Consider the following 12770-nt stretch of genomic DNA (forward strand, 5'->3'; position numbering starts at 1 on the left):
ATTGAGACTGTATGTCTTGTGATTTTGTGATTTAAAAAAAAAATTCAAATCAGACATTTGAATCTAACAATGTGATAACTCTGGGAATCAGATTCTTCCCCTTCCCCAGGATTTGCCTTTGTTGTTGTTTTTGTTTTTTAATTACTTTTTATTGTTATAGTCTCTCTCCATGCCAGGGACAAGCCTGAGTTGTACATTTAAGGCCTCCTCAGGTTTTTTCTGAGCCCATGCCTTTTCCTGGGCATGCACACTGACTTTCTAATTTCCCCTTTATATGCAGTTGCTTTTCAATGTCCTAGTCTTTAATGTCTGGCTCCCCAAAAAGGAAAAAGGGAAAAATAAAGGGTAGGGGTAGGATATCAACCCTTTAAATTACAAGGACATTGCTTAAGTTGAAGGGAGAGGAATTTGCAAAAATGGAGGGAGCACAACAATGGTTGCCCACCTGTGTCTGCATCTCTATGATCAGAGGCAGCAATCAGATCACAGATCCCTAATATTTGGAGGACAGGTCCTTACTGCCCACCCTGGTTCCCATGAGCTACATGCAAGCTGCTCCATGACCATGTGCATGGCTCCCTGCCCTGGGGCTAAGTGGGGGAGGCATAGCCACTGCTAAGAGTTAAAATTGACCAAAGTTAACCACAATTTACTGTCTTAGCCTTCCTTGGAAGTTGCAGGCCTTCTTCAATAGACTCCACAGTTCCAAAATAGTTACATCAGACAGATTCTGCCAGTGCAATTATTGTCTAGGTTGGGGTGGGGAAGAGACAGTTTCCTGTTGCTTCCATCTCTCCCATCTTCCCAGAATCCTTTATCCTGAAGGCATTTTTGCTGATTCAGAAGAAATAGCTGATAAACTGCTTCTGCCCCACTTCTTGGGGAAGAGTGAGAAGGCAAAATCCAGGGACCGCATAACATGTGTGCGTGTGCAGGAGGAGGACTATCTGATTGATCACCTCTCCACACATCAAGCAGGGAGCTTGAATTGCTACAACCTCAAGTTAAAAGTGAATCCCTTGCAGTGACTTGAAGCCTGGGTTCAATCAGTCTTTAAGTATGGAAGGAACCTCTCAGGCCTTGAACTTGGAGTAAGATGGTTTCAGGCTAGGATGTTTGCATTCACCCAGCTGACACAAACAAAATACCTCTCTGGAGAAAGATATCTTCTTCCCAGGCCTGCAATTATCTCTACAAGTAATTTTTCAAATTTAATGTACTGCTCATAGTCAAAGATAATTTGTCACATGGTGGGGTAGGGGAGAATCCTAATAAAGAACCAGCAGATATAACAGACAACACAAACTCAAAGACTTCAGCTACTGGAATAATCAAACAATACTAACTATATTTAGAAAAAACATAAGTCAGAAAATATCTCTAGAGAAACAGGACAGTATTCAAAGTAAAAATTATAGTGACTGAGATTAAAAGCCCAGTTGATAGGTTTTACAGCAAATAAGACACAAGAGAAGTGAGCAAAGTGGAAAACAGGTGAGAAGAATTATCAAAAATGTGGCATAGAGAGACAAAATGTTGGGAGAGGGTATGAGACAAAGCATCAAATGAGAAGGCTCAAAATATGTTTAACCTGAGTCACAGAAGACAGAGAGAGAGGAAATATTTGGAGAATGCTTAGGAATAATTATCACCCAATCATTGCCTCTGAGAGTGGAAAGTCATATTCATGATAAATGGCACGTTACTATGAACAGTCTGTAAGTTATTTTAATTCAGTAAGAAAGAACTCTAGAAAGCAGGAGTATCAAGAAGTTACAGAACAGGCTGGGTGTGGTGGCTCACACCTGTAATCCCAACACTTTGGGAGACCGAGGCAGGAGGATCACTTGAAGCCAGCCTGGGCAACATAGCAAGACACACCTCTGCAAAAATTTTTTTAAAAATTACAAAATTAGTCAGTGGGCCGGGCATGGTGGCTCATGCCTGTAATCCTAGCACTCCGGGAGGCTGAGGCAAGAGGCAGGAAGATCACTTGAGCTCAGGAGTTTGAGGCTACAGTGAGCTATGTTCACATCACTGCACTCCAGCCTGGGCAACAGAATGAGACGCTGTCTCTAAAAAAAGTAAAAAAAAAAGAAGTTACAAAACAGTATTTCATTCAATATAGCCCAGTTCGCTGAGATGTCACAGTGTTCCTTTTAACTTGCAAAAAAGAAAAAAAAAAAAAAAAAGGATAAACTAAGCTCCAATTAAGAGGAGAAAAAAGACACTGTATTTGGAATCTCCAGTTTCCATGTGACTTTAACCATTCAGTAAATTGCTTAGGTTTTTGTTACTCACTTTTACAGAGCAGAGGTATCTGAACACTTTCCTGGTAGAAAAGGGTTAAATGGAAGCTTTATTTACTAATTTCTGGAGAGGAGAAAAAAATGAGAAAGGGTGCCTATAAATTATCTTTTCCTTTACAACGTGAGGATAAAAGATCATGTTGGAAACACTAAAGCAGAACCTCTTATTCTCCTATGCCAGAAAGGAAAAGGTATTTGATTTGTGGTGAGAGTTTTGGTTTCCTTCCAATTCAGCACTTTTTCTCTTATGTGGAAGAGCATTATGAACTAGTATTAAAAGCAGGATAAATATTTTAAGTGTGATTTGGTCAGGTCGCAGCTAAGTACAGGGGATGGAATGCCAGAGAACTCATAGGACTCTCAGTAGCCTATTTCTTTGAATGCTCTTTCTTCCTTTGTTACAGATAGTCCTCTGTTCCCTTTATGTGACTCCCAAAAACAATAAGGGACAAGAAGTGGTCTCCCTTTTAACTGACTAATCATGCAGAGTATCAACATACTATTAAAAATTTCTTCCCAAGTTTGGTCATAAAATAAATAACATACACACATAATTTGTAACTGATATCCCTGAAGTGTCCGGTTATGATGAGAAAATAAGATTTCAGGTTAGGAAATCCTAATTCTACTTCTGGTAGCAACCAGTATGCTACTCAAAGTCTCAATTTCTTCATTTTCCATCTTTAAAATTAGAAAAATGAAGGTTTGCACTATTTAAAATGACAGTTCACATCAAACTAAGCATTTATAGTTATTGAAGAGGATAAACTAAACCCTAGGATAATGTGGAGCATCATCATCACACTTGTTTGAGACTAGCAAGTGACACATTCTTGGCATCCTGATTTTATCAGAAGTATTGGTTAAGACAAAAATTAAACACATCATTGTCATTAGAAAGTTTAAGGCTCTTGAGTCTAGGTACAAGTCAAAGAATTCGAAGTTTTAGGGGACACAGGAATGGCCAAGGCGGCCACTGCCAAAACCAATTGGTAAACAGATATCCCAAGGTTCAGATCTTGTAGGTGAACATTTAGTTCACACTGGTTAAATCAACTGAAGCCCGCTGTTCCCTACGTTTTCGTGTTCAGCTATTGAACTATCTCAAGTCTTGCCTTTAGGGGAATTTTCTACGTCCAGTTTTAGGGAACTCTGTACTAACATAATTTAAAGCCAGAAAACATAAGCCATATGTAGCTACTTTCCTAGAGACATTAGTAACCCCCATCAGTTGTCACACGTGTACATGAACAGATATTTTCTAATGTTTTTCTTTCTTCCCAACAAAGATTTGCACAATTTCGAATTGTTCTTGGAGATTTTAATTTTGCTGGTATTCAGCAAGCCAATCGGATCTTGGGACCCATTTACTTCATCACTTTCATCTTTTTTGTGTTCTTTGTACTGCTGGTAAGAATGACCATATGTTCCTTTTTGGGGAGGGGGGTGGTTTAGAATAAAAAATGAAATTATTCATTTAGGAGAAATTGTAGTACCGCTTAGCTGCCGGAGCACTTTACATATATTAAGAATGGTGTGGATTCTTAGTAATCAAGATCCTCTAGTGACTAATGTTTTCAAGTTGTCCCACGGAGAATGTGATCACAATACTTAACATTTGGATGTTTATTTTAGACAAGAATGTGCTAAATCCCTTACACAAATAACCTGAATGTCCCACATCTCTCAAGGTTGGGACAAGCCACACCATGAGGTATGAATTCGGCTATTAATATTCTGCCCATATTGCAATGACTTTTGGCTCTTGTGGATGAAAGCTCATGATCCTCTGAGATTCCTAGGAGTCACATCTATTAATAGGATGGGTCTCTCACATGCACTCAGAACAAGTCTATTTGGGCTTCCTAATCAAGGCATTGTTATTATCCTCCATGAAAACCCTTTTTGTCACGCACAGAAGCTATCCCCTACTGATGGCCAAGAGTCTTAGGGTGTCAGAGCTGGGCCACCATGTAAAGTGGAGAGGTGGGCTGGGGTAAGAATATGCTCTCCACATTTGTGTTATCTGGACATTAGTAGTTGTAGGAGCCTTAATAAGACTGTGAATTTAAGCAGCTTCATAGAATTAAAACACCTTTATAAACATATAATTACCTCATTCTAAATCTGATATGTAACACTGGTTAATGTGTGTATATATTATATATATTAGTAACCAGTTCATATGCATTACTTTACATTCTGCTTTTCTCATTTACCATAAAACATATTTGCCCATACCCACACACTACACATTTTCCATTCTACTCTATTGTAGTCTGCCAGTCATTTCCCTATTATTTAGACTAGCAAGTGACAAACTGTTGGTATCCTGATTTTATCAGAAGTATTGGTTAAGACAAAAATTAAACATATCACTGTCATTAGACAGCATATGGGTTACTTACTAAATTTTTATTAAAATAATTATTTGACTATTTCTTCCCAGAACATGTTCTTGGCAATAATTAATGATACCTATTCTGAAGTGAAAGCTGATTATTCAATAGGCAGAAGGCCAGACTTTGAACTTGGTGAAATGATTAAAAAGGTAAGTCAAATTCTATTCCTAACTAGAATTCTAGGACACGTCTTATTCAGTTTATACTCTTGCAGTTTGAATAAACACTCCACCACTACCCCCAAACTCCCACGCCTTGGGTTTTGTTTTTGTGTTTTGATCCAGTGTTACTGCAATGTTATTTGCATTATTTTACTACTAGGGAAGAGAAATATGCTTTCTGGCTTTAAAAATGTAGCCAAATTTACTTCAGAGTTCTATATATAAAATAGTTATTATTTCTGAAATGCAAAGCACTGTTGGGTATTATAATAAAAGCATCTCATCCCTCCAAAAACTTTGCAATTTAGATGCTGGCAAATTTCCATAATATAAACCCAGAACTCTATGTGCCTTGTCTTCCTCATTTCTCTTGTTTCTTTTAATGGCCACACTATTATCTCAGTCTCTCCTGGCTCAGAAACCTTGAAAAGACTTTATTTCCTTCTCCCTTATACAGTCTTTTGTCAAGGCTTATATGTAGTTTATCTCTGTAGTTCTTGCTTACACTTGTGAAATTCAAGGACACTTTGAATTCCAACTCCCACGACTAGATTAGGGCTTTCAGTACTTTCCACCCAGCCTTTTGCAGATGACATCTTTAACTGTTCTGGCCTCTTTCCCGTGCCAGTCCAGATCTGAGCGTATCAGCTTCCCTCGGCCTATCAAAATAAGTCCGAATTCCTTATTCAAATATTCCAAGTCCTCCTCAAGTCCCACAGTCCCAATCTATCTTTATTAACTACCATTTTACTATAGCGTTTATACCTTTCTGTCTCTATTTACAGCACCATTATGTCCCAGCCAATCTGTTTTGAGCACTGTGCTATATACCATGTTTGCTCGTTCTCTCTCCTCTCAGCTTTGCTCAGATCAGTCTGACCCCTGAAATATTCCCACAGCTCTGATCTATCTTGCTAATATTCTACTCTCCTTGAAAGAGTGGAATCTGCCCTGTCCTCTTGACACCTACCTCACTTTGAGCTGTAGAAGAGTTATGTGAGTACTGGTCACACCTCCCTACCAGCTTAGCCATCTCTGCATACTTCATGGCTCTAAGCAAAGCACTTCGCAGAGAAAAGGTCCCAGTTGCTGTGGGGTTAATACGGTTTAAGAACTATGTCTAAGAACTTATCTGTAAAAGAAACCTGTTACGATGTCCACAATAAGCTTAATTGTGATTTTTCCCCCATCTTTTATCTTAAGAATGCTGCTGGTTATATGCATTAAAAGTTTTAACTTCCTTAATACAATACATTTCAATACTTTTACAAGATTTTTGTTTTCTTCAAGTGTCACGCTCCCCAAGAGAAGAACCCCCTTTTCACCAGCAGGCCGAAACCATCAGTAGTGACCAGGTGAAAGGACAATCACAGCATTCTGCCTCCACATTTCTTTAGGGTAGCAGTCCCCAGAGACAAGCATTCCATATTTCTTTACTTTGATTAAACATTAATACTACAGGATGTATTTTTGGTGAATTCTCACACTACTTTTAATTATGCCCAGAGTTATACAAACGCTCTTGAGAAACTCAAACTGAAGAAAGCTCAAACAGATGAAGACAACAAAACGTAAGATGAACTTTCTCAAATTTGTAACTTACCATTTTAAAATTCTACATTATATAAGGAACTTGCAACGAATAAGGTTTTGACTGCAAGACAACCACCATCCTTTGTGGTGATTCAGTAGTGCCTCCTAAGTTCTGAGCAGGAAACTCTAAGTTTATCACTTCTCGGCCTTTTGGCTAAGATCCAGTGAAGCTCTAAGCTAATGTAAGATTAATATAATGCATGCCAAGCCACTCGGAAAAAGTTTTAAGAGAAAACTGGGGAAGAGAATAAAGTCTCTCTAAAAAAAGATGGAAATAATTTTAGTCTACATTAAGTGTATTTGCTTAGCTACCAAAATAAGAAGATTTTACACATAATACTTATGGACAAAACTTATATAATACTCACATTTATTGAATGATTTTGGTGTCAGAATGCTTCCCAAACTCAGGCCTCTGGCCTCAGACCTCTGGGGCGTACACTTTTCTTTTAAACAGTTAATGACATGTGATACTCTGGAGAACATATTAATGAATACATTTTCCAAATAACTAGCACTTATTATCAGAAAGAACAGAAATACAATTCAGATGCTCACTATATATCTGATCATATTTTAGGTGGCATCTCCCTTTTTACTGTCATATGCCTCTGATTTTTATTTTATATTCTCAGAAGCAAAAGGAGAGATTTGGCTGAACAAGCTAGAAGAGAAGGCTTTGATGAAAATGTAAGGTTTTAATTTTTTCGTAAACAAAAGTGGTAGCTGTATTAGAAATATGCTTACAAATGTTCTAATTAAGAATTGAAATGACTTGCTTTTTTCTGAGCAGTAGTTGTCACCTCCAAGCAGATCTCCCAGAATCTAGATCCTTTCTCATTTAGGACAAACCATTTGGATTCCAGATGCTTCCTCTCCTATTGGTACTCTCAGCCAGATACCCTCGTCCTGCACATGTGCACTCACTGTGGAATTTTAACACTGGGTATTTATAGTGAGTACACTCTGTTGAGATGATTATACAATTTTTCTCTTGTAACCCTTAAGGTGATGAATTATTTTAATGATTTCATTTTTATATTTAAAAAATTATAACATATTCAACAAATGTGGAATTTAAGGAACATATAGATGGAGTTTAAGAAATACATATCACCACCATTCAACTGGGGGAAAAAAAAATAGAACACTGTTCTACTTCTGGTCACCCCACCCTGCTGCCCCGACAAATGCTCAGAGAGATGACAGCAGGGTTGGGAGACTGGGATAAGCAAGCAAACAAATACTGGAGGGAGTCAGGTTTCTCAGTGTCAGATAAAGGAGCCACAAAAATGAAAAGGAGAGAGGTTAAAATGAACTTTGTGATGTTGAATTAGAATTGTAGATGTGTGTGTGTGTGCATACAGACCTACGTGTATTTTCTAGCTCTCTCCACTCTGAGGGCTAAAAGAAATGATATCCTAGTAGCAAGGGCACAACTAGTACCCAGAACTTGGTCTCCAAATACCATTCTCCTATGAAAGGAACTGGAGCTCCTTGGAGATATGACTAATTCCAGGGCTGGAAAGTACAGTTGACCCTTTGACACAGGTGTGAACTGCATGTGTCCACTTATACACAGATTTTATTTCACTCAGATTGAAAACACAGTATTTTAAGGATATGAAACCCACGTATAAGAAGGGCTGACTTTTCAAACACACAGGTTCTGTAGGGCCAGCTGTAGAATTTCATGTGCAGATTTTGGTATGAGCAGGGAGTCCAGGAACTAATCTCCCGAGTATACTGGAGGACAACTAAACAAGATGAGTCTGGAATATCTTGTTGAGCCAGAAAGTAAAATTGCTCAAAGAATGATGGAAATCTGTTAAAAGAACACAAGTCAGTTTGAGGGGCCCAAACTGACCAAATCTGGGAACATTTTAGTGCTATAATGAGTAAAGATTTATAATCCATTGAATAAAATAGAATTCCATGAGTCTATACTGACTTAACATACCAATGAATAAAATTCTCATGAGGAATGAGACATTTACAATACCTCTCCACAAAATACTCATTAATTACAAAAATACAAGCAGTAATTTTAGAATGGAGAAGTCTGATAGCACCTTAATCAAATAATCAAAGTAACCACCATTAGAATTGAAACAAACCGAAATCATATGCCACCTGATAGGGTACTATCAGAATCAGCATCCCTTCTGTGACATCCCTGTCAAAGATATAAAGCCTGAATCTAATCATGACGAAATTTCACACAAAACTAAACTGAAGGATGTTCTACAAAATAATTGGCCCGTTCTTCAAAAGTGTTAAGGTCCACAGCTAACATCATACCGAATGGGGAAAAGCTGAAAGCCTTCCCTCTAAGATCTGGAACAAGACAAGGATGCTATTTTCATCACTCCTATTCAACACAATATTAGGAGTTCTAGCTAGAACAGTCAGGCAAGAGAAAGGAATATAATAAAGGGCATCCAAATTGGAAAAGAAAAAGCCAAATTGTCGCTCTTTGATGATGATATGACCTTATACCTAGAAAACCTAAAGACTCAACCAAAAAATTAATAGGTTTGATAAATTCAGTAAAGTTGGAGGAAAATGAAATCAACATTCAAAGATCAGTAGTGTTTCTATGGACCAACAATGAACTAGCTGAGAAACAAATAAAAATACCTGTAGGAAGAGATTACCACTCCCAGGGCTAAGGATACAAACGGTGGGGTTACCCAAACCTCACAGCTTGTGGCCAAGGGGCTTGTGGAACTGGTTACGCACTCAGTCCTCTGAGGAGAAGGCACCCCCTGCCCCACCCCTACTGCTGCTGATGCAGGTTCAGTACCCCTTATCTGAAATGCTTGGTACCAGAAGTTTTTCAGATGTTTTTGGATTTTGGATTATATGTATTATATGCTTACTGGTTCACCATTCCTAATTTGAAAATATGAAATCCAAAATGCTCCAGTGAGCATCATGTAGGTGTTTAAAAAGTTTCAGAGTTTGGAACACTCTGGATTTTGGATTTTCAGATTAGGGATCCTCAACCTGTACTTCTGAGGGAGACAGTTCTGGGTATGCCAAAAGCAGCTGGACGTTGCAGCCTGCAGCCAGTGCTGCTGGAGAGAATTACAATTGTATAAGCAATGCCAACAGAAAAAGGGGAGAAAGAAACAAGAAGACCTTTCTCCCCTCCATCTCCCAAATACTGGCAGGATCTAACAGAAATCCAGCTAGCAAGAGTCTGGGGAATGAGGTTTGCAAAGGCAAACCCAGCATCATAGAGCAGAATGTAAGAGAATAAATTTTGAGGTGAGAAACATTAGCTAAATAGTTGGCCCAATCCACCCTTTTGGTTATTTGGCATACATGTTTGCACTTCCATAAAATGACAATGATTTCAAGTTTCTGTCTAATAAGATGGAACTGTCCTTTGATATAAGTGAAGTTGCTTTTATCTTCTCCCTAAAAAGGGAGAAGCAAAGTCCCAGCAGTAATTGTATCCTTCGCTGGATTATGTTAAGACCCCTTTCTAATTAATTGTATCACAACTCCCTAAGAATATTTTGTAACCTAATGTTCAAACTACAAATTTAACCACCACCAATATTGCTTAAATAAATATACATGTATGTAACAAGATGAAAACATGTACAGAGGCTAAAGTCTTTGTTTCTGTAATAGATGACAAGACTATAGTTGATAGAACTTCTTTCTCCTACCCATTCCATATCATTCTCTTTGCCCATAGCCAAGACCTCAGCTGGCTGCATTAGGATGAACTGAACCTTCATTAGTTCAGAATCTGAACTCTCAGTGGTCCTGCCTTTAATGGAGTGCTGTAGTTTATTACCTTTTAATTTTGGACGTGGAAGTATTAAGAGGCACCCCAAAGAATCCCCTGGGTTCCAAATATAGCCATCTCTGCCTATTTTGTAACAGTAACTTGATCCATCCCCTCCCCCCGCCCCATAACTTAATCACCTTGGTTAAGTAACCACTTCTTTACCTGCTGATTCTGCAGTATGAGGAATCCCAAATGGCCAAGTAGCAGTCTGAATTTTTTTTTTTTTTTTTTTGAGACAGAGTCTTGCTGTGTCACCCAGGCTAGAGTACAGTAGAGTCATCATAGCTCACTGCAACCTCTAACTCCTGGGCTTAAGTGATCCTCCCACCTTGACCTCCCAAAGTGCTAGGATTACAGGTGTGAGCCACCACACCCGGCCTGGCAGTCTGAAATTCTTAAGTCAACTGTGGCGTCCCTTGGTGGAAGGATGCTATTAATGAGGGTCTGTTTCTTTGGACCTCCCCTGCTACGAAGTATTCCTCAGTTAAGAGTTCAGTCAGAAAAACAGAAACATACTAGGCAGTTCAAAAAGAGGGGGTTTGGTACAGATAATTCATTTCTGAGGTGTTAGAGGACTATAGGACCAATGTGGACACTAAAGTAATCCACAGAAAACTGTAGGAGACAGACCTACAAGGGACGTAGGGTGACCAGAACCTAGGAGCTGGGAGGAAGGGCCCCAAAGAGTTGGTGCTTGGCCTGTTGAGAAAAGGTACCACTTTCCAATGAATGTCAAAGGAGGCTTCGCAGAAAAAGTGATAGCTGAAAGGAGCTTTTTGAAGCATGAGTAAAGTTTACCATGCATAGTCTATTTGGCCTGTATTACTAATGCATCCACTTTAATTGGCCTGGTCACTTAGAAATGGTTGTGGGGCCTATCACTTTAACACCACATTAAAAGTATTAGTAAACATCCCAAAACATGCATGCTGTAATGTTTCTAAAATAAAACTAGAAAGATTGAAAGCTGTCCTTTCTTGCTTTGGATGCTGGTTTAGAGAAAGACATTGCTTGATATAAGTTTGTCTGACCACAAGAGTACACATTTATCAGGCAAACACAGTGTATGACATTAAGCATCACCATCCTTTCGGAGGAAGGCAATCAGAAGATCTCTCCCTTATAAAGACATCCACTTTGCTACCTAGCATTATTGCTGGAGCACGGCAGCACCACACCAATTTACTGAAGTCTGTCAGTCGCAGCTGGGTGAGCTGTCTCTTTTCCCTCTTTTCTTCTACAGCTGTCCCTATTTTCCACAACACACAGGCATTTTTTCTCAAGTTGGGAAAATGATATTTGGATATAAGGAAGGGGGATGTAGTGAAAACAATGCACAGGAGGGTACAGCAACACGAATTTCCTGGTATGAGAGGCCTGTCTGGGGGTATGTGGACAGACTGGAGTACACACATTGATAACCAATGTGCTGACTACAAAGAGGGTACTTGGTAGGTCTGGGGTAGCCTGGCTGAGAAGCTGCTCAGGGAGGGCAAGGAGTAACTATAGACGTGCTCCAAAGTACATTTGGTACGTTAAATAACAGAGGTACAGAAAGAACATTTCACCTTTGACCAAATGAAGGAGAAAATCTGAAAGAAACTCAGATGGAGATGCAAGGCAGTGAAATGAGAATAACTTATAATACAAAAAAAAAAAAAGAAAGAAAAATACTCCACCCAACTTCCCTATCTGCTAAACAGCTCTTATATCAGCCAAGTGCTCTGCAGTGACTCTGCTGGTGCACAGACCTAAAACCCAGGCAGGGAAAAAGCCAGTGGGGCTCAAAATCTGAGGCCAGAGGAGAACAGCTGAAGATCCTCAACCCTGTGATGCTTGCGTGCCAAAGGCCTGAACAGCGATCTGCACAGGAAGACCAGTCTTTCACACACTGGTTTGCCTGACACATTTATCCTCTTCTGGTCAGACTGCAGCCTGTATTGACTTGTCCTCTAACTTGACAGGAGATTCAAAGGGCAGAGAAGATGAAAACATGGAAAGAGAGGCTTGAGAAAAAGTATTATTCCACAGAAATTCAAGACGACTACCAGCCTGTCACTCAGCAAGAATATGGAGAGTAAGATTTGTTCTAACCAGGGTACTATGGGATATCATGATATGGGGATTGAGGATATGAGTTACACACATTATTTTCCTGAACCCACAACCTTATTCTGTTGACGCCATTTTTAAAAATTTTCTACCCAATTTTAAAATTAAACTATGTTAACTTCATTTGCATAAAAGGTGAGAGACCGATTTCTTTTATCCCTACAGCTCTAAATAATAGGAACTGCCATTTATATTTCATATGCATAGCAGATACTGTTCTCCATACAGCTTTAGAATATTAGATCTATAACTGGCCAAATAAGGCATGTTTTAGGAGCTTACAGTACTATCTTCCCACTCAAAGCATTTCACAATAGGCACCAATAACCTGCTGTCTCTTCATACATGAAAGAGTGTTACTGACTCATTCTCTACTTCCCTTCCA

The 12770-nt window shown here is 39.0% G+C and overlaps 1 protein-coding gene across 2 annotated transcripts in view; it reads left to right on the forward strand.

Annotated features, from left to right (window-relative positions):
- Positions 1–12770, forward strand: part of PKD2L2 (polycystin 2 like 2, transient receptor potential cation channel) — a 38138-nt gene that overhangs the window by 21526 nt on the left and 3842 nt on the right. Inside the window, exons 9-13 of one of the 2 annotated variants that reach the window (XM_069483680.1) lie at positions 3599–3719; positions 4759–4860; positions 6379–6443; positions 7101–7155; positions 12238–12350. In XM_069483680.1, the coding sequence (XP_069339781.1) occupies positions 3599–3719; positions 4759–4860; positions 6379–6443; positions 7101–7155; positions 12238–12350 (456 nt within the window). The remainder of the gene's footprint in view (positions 1–3598; positions 3720–4758; positions 4861–6378; positions 6444–7100; positions 7156–12237; positions 12351–12770) is intronic. The other variant, XM_069483681.1, reaches the window with a different exon arrangement.

Source organism: Eulemur rufifrons, chromosome 10, assembly GCF_041146395.1.
Source record: "Eulemur rufifrons isolate Redbay chromosome 10, OSU_ERuf_1, whole genome shotgun sequence".
Lineage (NCBI taxonomy): Eukaryota > Metazoa > Chordata > Mammalia > Primates > Lemuridae > Eulemur > Eulemur rufifrons.